The following is a 19,490-nucleotide window of genomic DNA, read 5'->3' as shown; positions in this document are numbered from 1 at the left end:
CCTTAATACAATTAATAAATCAGCCTTACAAATAAATAAAAGAATATATTAGGAAGAGTGCAATGTCAGTTGCTACTACACTTAATAACACCAATATATGCACTGAAAAGCCAAAGAAACTGGTACACCTGCCTAATATCACATAGGGCCCTCGCGATGACACAGAAGTGCCACAAGATGATGTGGCATGGACTCAACTATTGTCTGACATAGTGCTGGAGGAAACTGACACTAAGAATCCTGCAGGGATGTCCATAAATCTGTAAGAGTATGAGGGATGGAGATCTCTTCTGAACAGCACATTGCAAGGCATTCCAGATATGCTCAATAATGCTCATGTCTGGGGAGTTTGCTGGGCAGTGGAAGTGTTTAAATTCGGAATAGTGTTCCTGGAGCCACTCTGTAGCAGTTATGGATGTATGGGGTGTCACATGGACCAAGTCTGTTGGAATGCACGATGGACATGAATGGATGCAGGTGATCAGACAGGATGCTTATGATTATGTCATCTGTCAGAGTTGTATGTAGACATATCAGGGGTACCAAAGCACTCCAACTATACAAGCCCCACACCATTACAGAGCCTGTACCAGCTTGAACAGTTCCCTGCTGACATGCAGGGTGCTTGCATTGATGAAGTTGTCTCCATACCTATACACCTTCATCCACTCGATACAATTTGAAATGAGACTCGTCTGACCAGGCAACCTGTTCCAAGTCATTAACAGCCCAATTTCAGTGTTGATGGGCCCAGGCAAGGCATAAAGCTTTGTGTCTACAATCATCAAGTGTACCAAGCTGCCCTTTGGTTCCGAAAGCACATATAGATGATGTTTCAATTCAATTTATTATCATCCATTTTATCATATATGTGATATAGGAATTGTTGTATAGAATGAGACACACACACACACACACACACACACACACACACACACACACACACACACACACAGAGAGAGAGAGAGAGAGAGAGAGAATGATTTATATTTTTATCAATTAAAGGAAATAACATTTTCTTAACTATACTTTACATATTTTATGTTTTTTTTACATGCAAGATGAGAAAAAATTACATGGTTTATACAAGAAAATCCATTAAAGGAAATAACATTTTATTAATTACATTTTAACATTTTTTAATTACACTTTACATATTTTGTCTTCTTTTTACATGCAAGTTGAAAAACAATGAAGGTTTATGCACCAAAATCAAAAGAAGAGCACTATCTGTTTAGATAGCAAAGAAATTCACTAACATTATAGAAAATTTGACATAATAGTAGCCTCTTTAATTTTTTAAAAAAATATATATAAGTTTTGTATGCTTTTTATTTCTTTTGGTAAGGCACTCAACATTCTTTTGGGCAGATCTACATCTACATTGTTACTTACGTGCCTCGCAGAGACACTATTTTGGTTCAGGGCTTTTGAATGTATGTTTATATGCAAATCATGCATGTTTCTGGTCTGATAGTCATGTACTTCATTGTTTACAGAAGGGAATTCTTGATTTGACTTCAGGAAACATACTGATTCACAGATGAATAAACTAGGGAGGGTCAAAATTTTCAACTCCTTAAAGAGTCCTCTACATGGATCTCTGTAGGTAACAACCTCCAAAATATGAATAGCTCTCTTTTGGAGCTTAAAACAACTTTTGTGAAAACTGTATTCCCCCAAAATATAATACCATACCTTAGATTACTATGTATGTAACAGTAGTAGGCATGTAGTACTGTTTCAAAATTGCAGTTTTCTTTAAGTTTTTGTAATATATAACAATATTTACTAAGTTTTTATTCAATAGTTCAACATGTTTTTACCATCTTAAGTTATTGTCCAGCCATACATCCAAACAGTTTGTAAGAGGAGTTTCTTCTATTAGACATTTCCCAATCTCTACTCCTATGTTATTTTTAATTTGTTCATTATGTACTTAAAATTCATCCAAGTGGTTTTTTGTCATTTATAATTAAGTAATTGTCCTTGAACCATTCAGCTGCCTCATTCATTGTTGAACTTATTTTTTCTTGTAGGTCAGCTTCTTTATCTCCTCTGATAAAAAGGCTCATATCATCTGCAAAAAGCACTGATTATGCTCTTGTTAGACAGTTAGGAAAATCATTAATAAAAACTAAGAAGAGCAGAGGGCCTAGAATAGAATCCTGGGGTACACAAGAGTTGACTTTCAGATATGTTGAGTAATATTTTGTGTCATTATGTATTATTTCAACACTTTGATATCTGTTGCACAGATTCGACTGAAACCAATTGTATGCTTTTCCGTATACTCCAGACCAATACAGTTTCTCTAGCAAAATATCATTGCTGATGAGGTCAAATGCCTTGGATAGATCTAAAAATATTCCACAGTTTAAGTCCTCATTATCCACTACAGTTAAAACCTGTTCCAAGAAGTGATATAAAGCTGTTTCTGTAGACCTGTTTTTCCTGAACCCATTCTGTGTATTGGTTAGAATTTTGCATTTGTTTAGGAAACTCAACTGTCTCTCATACATAATCCTCTCACTTACATTAGCTAAACCTGACAGTTGTGACAGTGGTCTATAATTCTGTATGGTACATGGACAGTCTTTTTTATTAAGTGTGTAAAAAGCCTGTTGTTTCAGGCATTTTTATTCAAACATCCTTATACATAGATATTCACACTATACCATATTTACTAGTTGCAATTAATGCTTGATGATAGTTATGCTGATGTAACGAGAGCCTTAGGTTATACCATTGTTTCTTTTTATATACAGAAAACAATAACACATAAAGATAGATGAGATTATTAGTATATTTAACTGTTTAAAATAAGATGAACAAGGAATCTTAGTTTCTGAAATTTTAGGCATGCACTTGATGACATTCTCCCACAAAAAAAAAAAAAAAAAAAAAAAAAAAAAAAAAAAAAAAAAATCTGGTCCTAAGAGAACTGTGCCACAAAAGAATGAATGAATGTTGTAACTCTCATTTATCATTAATCTCTGAAAGCAACAGCTTTTCGTAAACCCATGTGCATAGTTTACTCAACAGAAAAATAACATGTTAGTAATTTTTTAACACATATATTCTATATGATAGTTCCATATTAATTTTGAATCTAATTAGATATGGAGAAGGTTAAACGATGTGCACTCAGTGATAACGGTAGATAAATTGAAAATAATATTCATAGTCTTTTCATAACTAATAGAAAATTCATTAGCTTCAAACTATGTACCTGGTAACAGAAGGCACTATGCATTTTCTAGTGGCATGTCATTTCTAAAACTCATAAGTAGCAAAGATCCATGTAATTAAACAATGGAAAATCCAGGATGGATTATAACAATATTATGAAAAGGAAAGTTGTTACTCGCCATATAGCGGAGATACTGAATAGCAGATAGGCACAACAAAAAGAGTATCACAAATAATGCTTTTGGCCAGTAAGACCTTTGGCCTTCTTCAACAACAGATCACACACACACACACACACACACACACACACAATGAGACTCTCTCTCTCTCACACACACATGACTTCAATCTCAGCAACTGAATCTACATCAAAGATCCATGTAATGATCCAAAGGGAACAGTATGAATATCATTCAGCAACTGCAACTTTTCATTGCTGCAATTTACAATTTGTTTTCTGTTACTGTCAAGTTTCTAGTGCCATAACACCACACTTTATCTGATAATGTTTCATAGTTTACAAGGTCAAATGCCATACCTGTATCAACTAGTGCACCTTCAAGACACGTTTGATGCAAAAGAGGTTTGCGAAAAAGAAATAACATTTTCAGCGGCTTTGACCATGGCATTTCAGAACTGTAAGATACTGAGACTTGGTGAAGATGTTATTATTTAACAGAAATATTAAATGATTTTGGAAAAGATACAAACCAGAAAATTAGACAACAATTATAAGTATATGGTTTGTCACTCTTTTTTAGTGTGGGAATAACAACTGCCAGTTTTAGACATTAGACATCCTGATGAAAAATCTTATTCATTAAAATGTAAAGATGAAGTGATATTAACCAATTGTATGAGGGTATTTCAAAAGTTCTACACACTGAAAGACAGAACTCAAGAAAATATAATTTATTTTATAAAGCACCTTTACAGGTCTTCAATATAATCTCCATTCTTGCTTATAACAGCTTTCCAATGTTTTGGAAAATTCTGTATTCTGGACAGGGCATCTTCATTGCAGAGCTGTCTGCTTGGGTCACCTCACTGTAAGCTTTATATATTGTATCAAAACTTTCTCCATGGAGTTGCTCCTTCAATTTGAGAAACAAATCAAAGCCTGGTTGCACTCATATCAGGTGGTGGTGGTGGTGGCAGGGGGGGAGGGAGCGTGGTAGTGTTCCTCATTCATATTTGTCGAGTGTTTCTCATACTGGTAGGGCAATATGTGGTCTTGTATTATCAAGGAAAACAACAACATGAGATGCAAGCATGACGGACCTTCTTTGACAAATTTTCTGGCACAAAATAGTTTGCAGAAACAGCTTGTGATAGGTGCTGTCACAGACTTACCCTAGGGTGCTCTATTTATATCTATGACTCCACTCAAGTCACATGAATAGATCATCATCAGTTTCACCTTTGGTTGCTGGTGGCAGAAGTTTTTTGGGCACGGAGAGTTGGAATTTTCACATTATGATGACTGAAACGTCAGTTCTAGATCAAAATCTCTTATACAGGTTTCATCAGGTGCAAAAATCCTTTTCACAAAATGTTTTCCTTCAGTTCAATAACACGGATGTTCTTCTGTGCTCCTTCTGCAACCTGCTTTCCACTCTTCACCCAGATTATACAGAACTCATCTGGCAGTAACTTTTCTCATACTTAACTTTTCAGGTATGATTCTGTAAACTGAAGTGACAGACATTCTGGCCTCATATGCAGTTTCCTGATATGTTTTTTGTCAATTCTCTCTTGAAATGTCATTAACAGTGACCTGAGAGGTCTAGTCTGAAGCAGTTGATGACCTTCCACTTCTTGGATTGTCCTCAGTCCTTACCTGATCTTCACAAAAACAAACAGACCACAATGATAATGCACTACAATCCGCTACATTATTCCCATTCACTCTCTCAATGTGTTGTAAATTTCCGTTGGGTTCTTTCGATGTAGGGATTCAATTTTTATGTACGAATGCTGGTCACTACATGTAATCTCACCTGACTCAGTTTCACCTTCCATTTTAAAACTAAATTACTCGTGACACAGTCACACTAACCAGCAAACACATATATGACCATCACACCTAATGTCTCGCTCACAACTGACATGAATTTCAACTTGATCATACCACCATAATGGTCACCCATGAGCAAAGTGCAAGACTTTTCAAATGATTCTGAATGACAGACAGGCAGATTTAAAAGTAAACTGTTCATATTATTAAGCTACTGCAGTAAGTCATAATTGTTGCGCTAGACAAAATTGCATCACAGCAACTACACACACAAATAAGTGCACACCTAAAGTGTAAATTACTTTAATACAGAAACTGTTTTGAAGTTTCATACACAATCCAAGCACAAGGCCAGAGCAGATTCAATACAGTGCAGAGAGGAGTCAAGTTAACATGTGAAAAAACAATAATACAGTGAGGCAGAGTGCACTCTGCTCTGGGATTATATCAGGCATTTACTGATAATATTAATGAACCATGTCTCTGTTATAGCACAGCCAAACATACTTTCATTTCTGCTGAACATTCATTAAAGACATTCTACAACAAACCAGGCATCCACATGTTACTTGTTTTCTTTTCACATACAAACTCTATTGTTACCAGGTTTGCCACAACATAAATCTCCATGTGGGTTTCATGTATGTGTCCTGAGTATTAGTTAATTCTTGTCCATCACACAAATTCCAGTTAATGGTGACGATGTCTCATATCATGCAAGAAATCTTGCACAGTTGTTGGCTTCCGAAACACTCCCCTACCATAATTGTGTGCTACTGAAGTTAGATTTGTTTGCACACACACGAAACATATACCAATATTGATTAATTAATTTATTTATTCACTCTGTCCAACAGAACCACAAAATACATTCAAGAATGTAGAACAAGTGAAGATACACTTAACAAAGCAAAATAGCTGTTAGGTAGTGTATTAACAATGAACTTTGATCAACTGCCATAAACAGATTCTGTTAAGCGAAGTTAAACATAATAAAATAAGCAATAAAACTACTATTTTGGGAGAAAAATATTGCAGCTTCCTCAGTGACATTAAATGTCTGCTTTTTATCTCTTATTACTGGCTAAATAGCTACATGACCACATTGATATTACTGTATAACAACATTTACCTTTTTACATGAAGACCAGAGGCAGTCTTACAATGAACATTGTTACTGTCCCACAGTAACAGGAATCCTCACCTCTTTAATCTGAATAGTTATATAATTTGTAGGAGTGCTAAGAAGATATATTTTTAATATTTTTTTAGTACTGTAGCTTCTCAATTTTTGCATTATATCTGATTGACATTTACTGATGCCCTTTACACAAAATTATGAGGAATAAAAAATGAGCCATTAAATAATTAGTATATGAGTAAAGCGAAAAGCAATTTTCGTTTTGAACTGAGTAGAATACAGTAGATTTAGTTGAGAGCAGTAAAAATAAAGTAACCATACTGTGTCACATGTGTTTGGAGAGCTCTCTGAAAAAGATGTGTGAGCTTCCAATTAAAAGTTTGCTTCTCATTTTGAAAATGAATAGGTTTGTTTTACAAATGATTTTATTTTCTGTTACAGAGACTACGAATTTTATGTACGGTCTTGTGCCAAAGCATTCATCAAACTTGGTCTAGAAAGGCATCATTCTGTTTGTATTCTTGGATTCAATTCACCAGAATGGTTCATTGCTGATTTGGCTGCAATATATGCTGGGTATGTACAGTATAGTACAGTAGGATAGAGTATAGTTTTATTGGTCCTGGTAATAATGTAGTACACAAATAGTGCATTCTGATGTATGACAAGTGAATGTATAACAAAATATAATATTAAATTTGCATTAATTTCATTATTTCTATATTAAATGATCACTGAGTACCAATATGCAGAGCAAATATTGTACAAAAATAAGGAGAAGATATTTTAAAGCAGAAAGAGCATGTACTTTGCTGGCAGATTAATATTTGTATTACAGCAACATTTACATGTAAAACATTAAAGTTTTATGAACATTTATATGATACATCACTAAGGCAAAGACACAAATCATTAGTGAATGTCCTTAAAGAACACTTGGAGGCTATAGAAGCAGTGATAAGTCAAATATGACTGAGCAGTTGAATTGAAATTAGCCAGGCCATTTATTGCTTTAATTTGTGGGGTAAGTTTATTATAAATAACTTCCCCATAATACAGGATTCCTTTTTTATTCAGGGTGATGTTGGTGGGGTCTAAATGAAAGTTTCCTTCATGTCTGGTGTTATTGGAGACAAAATTTCATTTTTCTGGAAGAGAGTGGGATTTTACATTGTGTATCTTTTCACAAACATGGTTGTCTCACACACACATACACACATACATGGAAGTGGGGGGATTTCTAGCTTTTTAAAGAGTGGTCTACAGGTTTTGTTCCATTTTACACCTCCCATTATTCTTATAGTTCTTTTTTGTAGCCTAAAGAACTTTTGGCTAAGAGAAGAGTAACCCCAGAAAATAACTCCATGTTTCAGTTGTGAGTATATATAGGCATAATACAGAGTTTACAGAAAAATCTTTGTTGCAGCATCTCTGAAATATTCTCATTAAGTAGCATGTAGTGCTTAATTTCTTACAGACATTTTAAAGAGAATAAATGCTTTTGTTGTAGCTTAGTTACTGTTTCAATATACTATGTGTGTAGTTGTTAGTAGAGGTTGAAAGGGCAGACTAAGTGAGTTGCAAACTGTCATAAATATAGTTTTTAAAATAGATGGGTGGTCGATAACCACACAAAGAAGTAGATGTAGTTTTAATGTTCCTCGTAGTATCCTGGCTACTGCTCAGCATTTCCTCTAAGTTGCAAATAGTTGTTACTTCTCACACAAATTTTTATTATACAGGTATGATTGTATTATCAATTATCGTATTAATTTGATAACAAGAGAGTGAACTGCATCATTACAAACAAGAACTTTACTGCAGACTTAGCATAGTAATTTCCTGATAATTATATGGGCACTATAACACTCATGAGCAATTGAATTAGACACCACATCCAACTAGTAATGTGCAGCACCTGCTTTCATAGTGATGTAATATGGTATGGACTCAGCAACACCTTAAATGTATTGGAGAGCTATCCTGATCAATGAATGCACAACCATTGTCCACAACTTGTGGAGATTGATCCGAGTGGGATCCAAGGTGTACACATATAGCTTGACTGTGTTCCAAATATGCTCAACTGGAAGAAGGTCAGGTAACTTTTGGTGGTGGGATGGGAACAGGGCACACTTGCACCCTCACATTGATGGAGTGCTCCTCAAACCATTTTGACACTATTTTGGTCTTATGGGTGTTGCACTGTCTTGCTGAAGCTAAAGATCAGCCATGGTGTGCTGAAAGAAAACAAATGGATGTACATGAATGGACAGTAGGTGGCAGTACAGCTCCTGAATAATACATGATGGCAGACATACCAAGGACTCCATTTCATCCAGTGTAAATATCTCAAGCACAAGAATACCTTCATCTGCAAGCATTGTTTGGAGGTAGTACTTGGCCCACACTTGCCATTGTATGGGGCAATCAAGCTGATTATGGTGGCCTTAAAGATTTTCCAGATGCTAACATCTTGGCTTGGAAGACATGGAGTATTGCTGAGACTATGGGGATCTTGGCTAAACAGCCTTGTGGTACTCTTGTTCCAAGCATGCCATTTGTTTTGACTACAAGAAGGAAGAAGAAGTTGAATGCTCAGTTGGCAAGTGGGATGCATTGCCTCAAGGGACTTGTAACTTGCCATTGGTGCCTACCTACTTGTGTAACTCATCAATCCAGATGACCTTTCTGTGTACTTCAAGCAACCAATGTTCAGTAAACTAGATAAAAGATCAGCAGTGTCATTTCTCAATGAGGAACTCGAAACTTTCAGCACATCGCAGAAGCATGTAGAGGAACTCTGGCTCAAGTTTAAAATAATAGCTGACCTTACACTGGACAGATATGTATCTAGTAGAACAGTTCATAATGAGGGGAACGTCCATGGTATGCAGTTGCTGTAAAGAAACTTCTAAAGAAACAGAGATCACTGCACCAAAATTACCATCCAGTCTCTAGTGAAAGGGACAGAAACTGAAATTGGGCAAAGCAAAATAGAAAAGCAAAAGCTGAAATGCTTACCTCCATTTTAAAATGTTCCTTTACAAAGGATCATCTGGGAGAATTGCCCCAATTTAATCCTCACACTGCTGAAAAGATGAATGAAGTAAGTATTAATGTCACAGTGGTGTTGAAAAACAGTGGAAATTATTAAAATTGAACAAAGCTCTAGGCCCCAAGAGAAGAGCAGCACAAACGGTCACAGGTTTGTTTAATCTGTGGGAGAGTGTTACAGAAATACTGAAGGAAGTGAACCAGAAGACTCTTGAAGACAGACGTAAACTATCCTGAGAAAGTCTATTCACAAAGTTTCAAGAACCAACTTTAAATGATTATTCTAGGAATACACTACAACCACCTACATATCACTCACATAAGTATTGTGAAGATAATATTAGAATAATTACTGCATGCACAGAGGCAATGAGACAGTCATTCTTCCTGCTCTCCATATGTGAATGGAATAGGAGGAAACCCTAAAAACTGGTACAATCGAACGTACCCTCTGCCATGTCCTTATGGTGGTTTGTCGAGTAGATGTAGATATAGATTTAGCTGTGCTGTAGATTTATTTACAGTTGCTTGTAGCTGACTTGAGGTGTTTCCTGTAATAAGGATGCTTGTGTCATTTGCAAAAAAAAAAAAGTATTTTAGTGCAGTGCCTTTACTTCCATATTCTTAGAGCTTGTCCAACAGTATGTTGCAGTCCAGTATGTGAAAGGCTTTACTTAAGTCTAGAGAAATGCCAGTGGCAATTTGTTTTTTGTCCATTGTTTGTAGGGCATTGTTTATAAAATCATAGATGGCACTAGTTGTTTATTTATTTTTCCTGAATTCATGCTGAGTGTCAGTAACCATTTTGTTTTCCTCTACAAATTTCATTAACCTATTATACATTACCTTTCCTATTATTTTACTAAAGCCTGATAACAAGGCATTTTCTTACAAACAAGGACAAAATTATCAATTTTTGAACAGTCTGGAAATATGACTGTCAGAAAAGACGATTGGACTATGTCTGAAAGTTGTAGTGAAATGTTTATATTACATTGCTTTATTATGCAATCAGAATACCATAAATTCCTGAAAATATTTTCTTAAGAGTTGATGCAACATGGATGATTACATCTGAAATTGTTCCATAAACATAGATTGAAGAGGGACATGACTGCACTTTTTTCTGTTTCTTTCTAGTTTCTGTTTTACTACTGACTATTAAATTATTTTTGTTATCTGCATAGCAATGGCTGAAAAGATTTGTGATGTATTGGGAAGACTCTTGTTCTCATGATTGTCATATTTTCCATTTTTGGGGACACTTTATTTGCTTCTTTCTTTCTTACTTTCCATACTGCTTGGCTTTTATTTGCTGATCAATACTGCTTTGCTTTTTTTTGTTGACTTTGTTATGAACTTATCATTGGCCATTTTTTTCCTGACATATCACTCATTTGTAGATTGGAATATATTTCTGAATGTAACTGTACAGAAGTTGGGGTATGTTTCTATTTTTCCTTTATCTGAGTAAGTCTCTTTTTCTTGACTTGAGATTTTGGTACCTGTTGTTATCCACCTATTTGATTTCGAAATTGTGCCTCATATTACTTGTGTTTTGAGAGGGAATGCAATATCAAAGTAATCACTGAAGATGCTAGAGAATTTCTTGAACTTTTTGTTGTCTCATCTAATTGTAAGACTTCTTCCCACCTTTCTCCTGATGATAGGATATTGAAAGATTCTGTATTATGTATATTGAAACTTCTTACTGCTACAGTTCATTTGTAGTTCTGGTTGGATAGCAAGTAGCACTCAAGATTAACACCTTGAGTTTCACATTGCATGATTATACATTTTGCAGCATATAATGCACTATTACAAATTGCCTTATTGAACTTACCAACAGAAGAGAGACTACATGACACTTCTTGTTCGTATACCACTAAAACTGAAAGTAACTTGAAAAATCTTCTCTCAAGTAGGTTAGTTACAGTTCTCATAATAATAATAATAATAATAATAATAATAATAATAATAGTAGTTCTCATAATAATAATAATAATAATAACATACTACATGTTCTTAGTAAGGATATTTTCGTTGGTGTGGCTCTTGGATGTGCATTGAAGTTATGGTATTAAGTCAAAATAAAACTGCATTAAACCAGATATTGGTCTTATCACTCCATAAACAGATGTGCATTTATTTCTACCTATTTCTTCAAATGAGTTTGATCTACTTGTATTGCCTCTAGTAACTGGAATGCTTTTTATGTCTGATTAACAGGAACTTAAGTATTTAAAACAAAACTATTTGTATTTGTTGTTACAGGGGAATTGCTGCTGGAATTTACACAACCAACTCACCAGAAGCTTGCCTGCACTGTGCCATCAACAGCCGGGCAAATATATTTGTAGTACAGGACAAGAAACAACTTGACAAAGTGCTGCAGATACGGTCCCAAATACCACACCTTAAAGCAATTGTGCAGTATGAAGGAAAGCCAGAGGAGGAGGGAGTGCTGAGTGTAAGTTTATGTAATACAACAAAGTAAACAACTATTATACAACAAAACAACCATATTGTCCTCAATATAAGCTACAACCTTAATTCTGATTGAGGAAACATAGAGAGAAAATCAGTGAAGAAAATTTTATGTCAAATTCATTACTCATTTATGAAAACTGTGATACAATCACTATTAATCACAATTTTATGATGTATTGTACGTAAATTGCACAGAAATACCAACCTTCTAATCACTGTCCTCACTGATGTCACTGTTAATTTCTTTACTGGCAATTGCTTGTCAGAGTCAGAATTTTTATTACTCTCTTCCTAAAGGCTCCTCATTACCATCTAGGGCATTGGACACACAGCACAACACACCATGAAGAGAAAATTCACACACACATAAGGCCAGCTGATGGCTTTATGAAGTCGTTCTGTAAGTCTGTCAAAATAGTACTTTCAGATACATGTATATGACAACATCAGGTACTTGTGATATTGTTGCTTCATTCCAAACTGAAAAACTAGTGCAACAGACAGTTGACATTTCTATGGTGGGAAAATATATGTGATTTGTAGGATCATCCAAATAAATCACACTGTAATTTTGGCAAAATAATGGTGAAAAAGTGCAGCTTATATTTGGGCTGCTGTGGTACTTTTGTCTAACAGAATGAATGAATGATATAACATTCTTCATTTTATGGCATAGTTGTTTTCAACATACAATAGTTCCAATATAGATCAACAAACAGTCTTGGTGTGAGTGACAGATAAATTTGCATCCACAAATATCTTTACAAGTAGATACAGATGTAAGCCGGAGGGTGCCATCCTGGTGACTGCAACTGTTCTTTCAATAATTTGTACTTAAAATTCTCCAGTTTTCCCCAAGCCAAAGCAACTTTGAGTGCAAATATACTGTCCTGATGAAAGCTGATTTTTTGTCATTTGGAACAGTGGCCTCTTCTCACGGATCTTCTCTTTCTGTGGTTCTAGATGACTTGTGCAGTAGACCTACACAGCAGTTACCATTTTAACTTTAGAAGGTAATCAATAAGAAGAATCCCTCATGCATCCCAGAAAACACATGGCATAATCAAACTTCCTGGCAGGTTAAAATTGTGTGTCAGACCGAGACTTGAACTCGGGAATCAAATGAGCTACCTATACATGACTTACAACCAGCTAGCTTTGCAGGAGAACTTTTGTAAAATTTGGAAGATAGGAGATGAGGTAATGGCAGAAGTAAAGCTGTGAGGATGGGTCGTGAGTCATGCTTGGGTAGCTCAGCTGATAGAACACTTTTCCACAATAGGCAAAGGTCCGAAGTGAGTTTCAGTCTGGCACGCAGTTTTAATCTGCTACGAAGTTTAATATCAGTGCACAGCTCCACTGCAGAATGGCAATTTCATTCTGGAAACATCCCCCAGGCTATGATTAAGCCATGTTTCCACAATATCCTTTCTTTCAGAAGTGCTAGTCTTGTAAGTTTTGCAGGAGAACTTTTGTGAGGTTTGAAAGGTAGGAGACGAGGTACTGGCAGCAGTAAAGCTGTGAGGATGGTTCACAAGTCAGTCTTGTGTAACTCAGATGGTAGAGAACTTGCCTGCAAAAGGCAAAGGTCCTGAGCTTGAGTCTCAGTCTGGTTCACATTTTCATCTGCCATATCAGTGCACACTCCAGTGCAGAGTGAAAATTTTGTTTTTGAGAACATGCCACACTCTTTCCAGCACTCTGAATCAACTTCATTCCAGCTACTGCTTTGGTTTCTGTGGTGTTGTTTCATTTCTCTCCTGAAGTAACAGAATCACAATCAATCCACAATAACAAGTCAATGCACAAAATCTATTGAATCCTTTTCAAACTGGCACAACACTACTGAGAAATATGTTTTCACCATAGTGTTTTGATAGCATCTTGGAAAGAAATTTTCTTGTAATTAATTCTACATGTAATATGGAAAGGGCTATGTGTGTTAGCTAGTTCATAAGCCTGTAATCACTAATTATCTAATACCTCTCATTATTTTTATCTGTGGTTGAAGTTATCAGATGTGAACCATACTCAGGTGAAGAATGACATGAAAATGAGAAAGCAGGCTCTCTGTATAAACCTCCACCAACTTTGGTTGTCCTTTCAATGGTGAGAACAACTCGCAATGCAGAATTTAATGGCACCATGCTTTTGCAGTTAATTCTCTTGAACAAAAAACACACAACCTGGTTGCTTTAAAAAGTTGTTGTGGTCTTCAGTCCTGAGACTGGTTTGATGCAGCTCTCCATGCTAATCTATCCTGTGCAAGCCTCTTCATCTCCCAGTACCTACTGCAACCTACATCCTTCTGAATCTGCTTAGTGTATTCATGTCTTGGTCTCCCTCTATGATTTTTACCCTCCATGCTGCCCTCCAATACTAAACTGGTGATCCCTTGATGCCTCAGAACATGTCCTACCAACCGATCCCTTCTTCTAGTCAAGTTGTGCCACAAACTTCTCTTCTCCCCAATCCTATTCAATATTTTCTCATTAGTTATGTGATCTACCCATCTAATCTTCAGCATTCTTCTGTAGCACCACATTTCAATAGCTTCTATTCTCTTCTTGTCCAAACTATTTATCATCCATGTTTCACTTCCATACATGGCTACACTCCATACAAATACTTTCAGAAACAACTTCCTGACACTTAAACCTATACTCGATGTTAACAAATTTCTCTTCTTCAGAAATGCTTTCCGTGCCATTGCCAGTCTACATTTTATATTCTCCCTACTTCGACCATCATCAGTTATTTTGCTCCCCAAATAGCAGATCTCCTTTACTACTTTAAGTGTCTCGTTTCCTAATCTAATTCCCTCAGCATCACCCGACTTAATTTGACTACATTCCATTATCCTTGTTTTGCTTTTGTTGATGTTCATCTTTATCCTCCTTTCAAGACACTATCCATTCCGTTCAACTGCTCTTCCAAGTCCTTTGCTGTCTCTGACAGAATTACAATGTCATCGGCGTACCTTAAAGTTTTTATTTCTTCTCCATGGATTTTAATACCTACTCCAAATTTATCTTTTGTTTCCTTTACTGCTTGTTCAGTATACAGATTGAACAACATCGGGGAGAGGCTACAACCCTGTCTCACTCCCTTCCCAACCACTGCTTCCCTTTCATGTCCCTCGAGTCTTATAACTGCCATCTGGTTTCTGTACAAACTGTAAATAGCTTCTCGCTCCCTGTATTTTACCCCTGCCACCTTCAAAATTTGAAAGAGAGTATTCCAATCAACGTTGTCGAAAGCTTTCTCTAAGTCTACAAATGCTAGGATCGTAGGTTTGCCTTTCCTTAATCTAGCTTCCAAGATAAGTCGTAGGATCAGTATTGCCTTACGTGTTCCAATATTTCTACGGAATCATAACTAATCTTCCCCAAGGTCGGCTTCTACTAGTTTTTCCATTCATCTGTAAAGAATTCGTGTTAGTATTTTGCAGCCGTGACTTATTAAACTGATAGCTCGGTAATTTTCACATCTGTCAACACCTGCTCTCTTTGGGATTGGAATTATTATATTCTTCTTGAAGTCTGAGGGTATTTCTCCTGTCTCATATATCTTGCTCACCAGATGGTACAGTTTTGTCAGGACTGGCTCTCCCAAGGCTGTCAGTAGTTCTAATGAAATGTTGTCTACTCCCGGGGCCTTGTTTCGATTCAGGTCTTTCAGTGCTCTGTCAAACTCTTCACGCAGTATCGTATCTCCCATTTCATCTTCATCTACATTCTCTTCCATTTCCATAATATTGTCCTCAAGTACATTGCCCTTGTATAGACCCTCTATATACCCCCTCCACCTTTGTGCTTTCCCTTCTTTGCTTAGAACTGGGTCTCCATCTGAACTCTTGATATTCATACAAGTGGCTCTCTTTTCTCCAAAGGTCTCTTTAATTTTCCTGTAGGCAGTATCTATCTTACCCCTAGTGAGATAAGCCTCTACATCCTTACATTTGTCCTCTAGCCATCCCTGCTTAGCCATTTTGCACTTCCTGCCGATCTCATTTTTGAGACGTTTGTATTCCTTTTTGCCTGCTTCATTTGCTGCATTTTTATATTTTCTCCTTTCATCAATTAAATTCAATATTTCTTCTGTTACCCAAGAATTTCTACTAACCCTCGTCTTTTTACCTACTTGATCCTCTGCTGCCTTCACTACTTCGTCCCTCAGAGCTACCCATTCTTCTTCTGCTGTATTTCTTTCCCCCATTCCTGTCAATTGTTCCCTTATGCTGTCCCTGAAACTCTCTACAACCTATGGTTTAGTCAGTTTATCCAGGTCCCATCTCCTTAGGTTCCCACCTTTTTGCAGTTTCTTCAGTTTTAATCTACAGTTCATAACCAATAGATTGTGGTCAGAGTCCACATCTGCCCCTGGAAAAGTCTTACAATTTAAAACATGCTTAATAAATCTCCTTCTTACCATTATATAAAAGTAGCAGAAATAAATATCAAGTTAACACTTGAATTCAATTGTACAACATACAAAAACACAATAAAAACAACTACTATATCTATACCAAGCTGTGAAGTTCTCTCAGTTCTCACTATCCCCATACATCCTTTATATCGTAACAAAATAAAATGCTACAACAGGCTCATTTTTATAATCATAAATGTGACATTTAACCAGTTCATCTCTCATTTATGTTTATAAGCAAATGTTATATTTCTTTTCAGTGGGATGATGTTATTACACTAGGCAATGCAGAAGATGATGTTGAGTTAGATAAAATTTTATCGACTTTGGCTGTTAATGAATGCTGTACCTTGATATACACGGTAAGTGTAATTATAATTCATCACTTATGTCTTATTCTTGAAAGAATTACTGACCAAATACATTCTGCCTGTTATGCAACCCTCAGATTTTAAAAAAAAATCCAGTACACCTGTGAACAAATTGTATATTAGATAGCAAAAACACAAGCAACAGAATGTTCTTAATAAAGAGGCAACTAATTAAGGCGATTGGGACTCTGGTGCTATGTAACAAGGGAGACTAGGCTTCTAATTATTTGTGAACAACAAACACTGGTTATCAAATAATTCAAATTATGGCAAAATCCATATAGTTTTAAGGAAGTTTAAACTGCTCTGAAACATTATACAACAAAAAAAATACATCTGTTCCCTCATGGGCCTCAATTAAATATTAAAAAATGTGCCGTTAATCTTCCTGCATGTAGCAAACTGTTACTTTTTTTTTTTTTTTTTTTTTTTTTTTTTTTTTTTTTTTTTTTTGACAGAACTCTGATATAAATATCATGCAAACCATATTAAAAAGTCAGCTATTTACCACAAATGTGAGGAAAATAGCAACATTTTTCTTTTGAAATAGTGACTTTGTTACTACTTTCATTATGCTTACAAATAACATATGCAGGTACAAATACAATATACCAGTTTAACAGATGTTATAGGCTACTGAAGTAATTTAAAGTTAATGCTCTGTGTGTTATTTTGAGTCTCCCTATTCAAAAAATATCACTGCATCAAACAGTTAATGTATGTTATGAGTATTTTCAGTGTTCTATGTTTTTTTAAGTAGTTGTGTGTAGCTGCAGCTGTTTAAGTACTTGTAGATAATGAAATAATCAGTCACATCTTGAAAAACATCTGGCTGCATAATTCACAGAAAATTATTTTAAACCATAGCAAAGACAGCAGAATATATTATAGAAGTGAATCCTTTTACAGGTATAGCTGCTGTTTCTGCAAAAGGCCACTGTTACCATGTAAGTGCAGATATCAGTGCTAATAAAGCAAATCGCTACCCTCCAAGTGAAGTGAGCCTTCATCTCTTACAATGACGATGCTTTATGGGCAGGGGCTGATATCACCAAATATTTGGAGCAAAAGTCTTCCAATATCATCCACCACATGACATTACAACCACAAATGTAAATTGATAGTGGCAGTGGTTGGTCTCTAGGAAGAAAGCTGTTAACTTTTCTAGACAAAACACATGATAGTAACAGTCCTTCAGGTATGCAGGTGCCACATGTCTGTCTATCCTTCCATCTCACTCACACAATGTGAAGCTGAAATCAAACATCTGCATGATACAAATAGATCTTCTATCAGAACCTACATTTGTCAGTTAATTTTGATATGAATTTGTATGACGATTCACTGCTGTTGGTGTTGTTAATCTAATCATCAAAGGAAGTGAAGTTAAAAATTAACAAATAGAAACAGCTGATAAAGTTGAGTTAATTATTAATTCATGTTGTTGTCATTGAGCTCTTCAGTTTGAATCCTGGTTAGATGAAGTTCTCTATGCTGGTCTATCATATGCAAGCCTCTACATCTATGTATAACTAGTGCAACCCACATCCATTTCAACCTCCTTACTGTATTCATCCCTTGGTCTCCCTCTATAATTTTTACCTCCCACACTTCCCTCCCTTATTAAATCGATGATTTATTGATGCCTCTGGATATGTCTTACCAACAAATCCCTTCTTTTATTCTAGTAATGCCATAAATTTCAATTTTCCCCAATGTGATTCAGTAACTCCTCATTAGTTACTCAATCAACCCCTTCAAGGCTACTCTGCAGACAAATATTTCATTAAACAGGTGTAACTAAGGTAAAATTCCAAACACTATAATTAGCAGCACTTGATTGTTTCGTATTTCTAGTTTCTTTAACCTTAGATGAATGGGCAAAATAAACACATGAAGTAAAGAAAAGAGATGGGATGGGTCTGACAGTCCTAATGTTTCATTTACGTTCCAGAACAAGCAAGACAAAAATTTTCAACACCAGTGTCAAATATACTTGTTATATTGTTTATTAGTATTTAAATTTACCATACATTTCTTTAAGAATGAGGTCATATCCCTCTGAAAATCAAATTGTTCAGTTATAAAACATACTTGAACAGTTAAAACCATTTTCTTGGATTTCTAAACGTTCACATCCTTACATGTTATGAATTTAGGATTGTCACACATAGTATTATACAATTTAGCGCACAGTATGATCTCATAAAAAGTAATTCTCACTTGTTATTCCCTTCTCAATGGTAATTCCAGATAGATGTGCTGCCAGCTGGTGGATGTTCCTCGGGAGATGGTTCTGGATAGCTCTCTGTGCACTGTGTGGTTCCAAACACAGTTGTTTGAGAAATAGCTTTCTTGAAATATCCAGTCCTGTGTTTGCTTTGTATGCTACAAATGCATTTTTACCAGCAATGTTCGAAATGGTGTAAAATGTGTGCAATGACCAGCATGTTGTTTGCTTTTCAACATTATATTATGAACACATTTCATAAACCACATTCACAGCATTCTTTGTTGAGTTACAGAACATAGTAATCTCTGGCATCTTCAAAGTACCTGTTTCTTTACCAATTTTATTGAGTATATGCATTGATGACAGCAAAATTACATCTTTGGCACAAATGGCACCAATGTGAAATCGTCACTAAATCTGAATACTTATCAGTGTATTTCCCTTTTTGTGTGTGGTAACAAATGCAAAGGATTTTTATTTCTGTGCTCTATTCAAAAGAGTGTAAGCTGAGAATAGAGAGAGTGGAATATTTCCTGAATTGTTGAAATATGCTGAAGTTAA

General features: G+C 35.7%; 1 protein-coding gene across 3 annotated transcripts in view; it reads left to right on the top strand.

The window, feature by feature from the left end:
• LOC126272286 (very long-chain-fatty-acid--CoA ligase bubblegum) overlaps positions 1-19,490 on the top strand; it is a 174,211-nt gene that overhangs the window by 114,449 nt on the left and 40,272 nt on the right. For all 3 annotated transcript variants that reach the window (XM_049975045.1, XM_049975043.1, XM_049975046.1), the window contains exons 5-7: positions 6,792-6,926; positions 11,682-11,877; positions 16,586-16,687. In XM_049975045.1, coding sequence (XP_049831002.1) covers positions 6,792-6,926; positions 11,682-11,877; positions 16,586-16,687 — 433 coding nt within the window. The remainder of the gene's footprint in view (positions 1-6,791; positions 6,927-11,681; positions 11,878-16,585; positions 16,688-19,490) is intronic.

Source organism: Schistocerca gregaria, chromosome 5 (genome assembly GCF_023897955.1).
Source record: "Schistocerca gregaria isolate iqSchGreg1 chromosome 5, iqSchGreg1.2, whole genome shotgun sequence".
Taxonomy (NCBI): Eukaryota; Metazoa; Arthropoda; class Insecta; order Orthoptera; family Acrididae; genus Schistocerca; species Schistocerca gregaria.
This window is presented reverse-complemented; position numbering and strand designations above follow the sequence as displayed.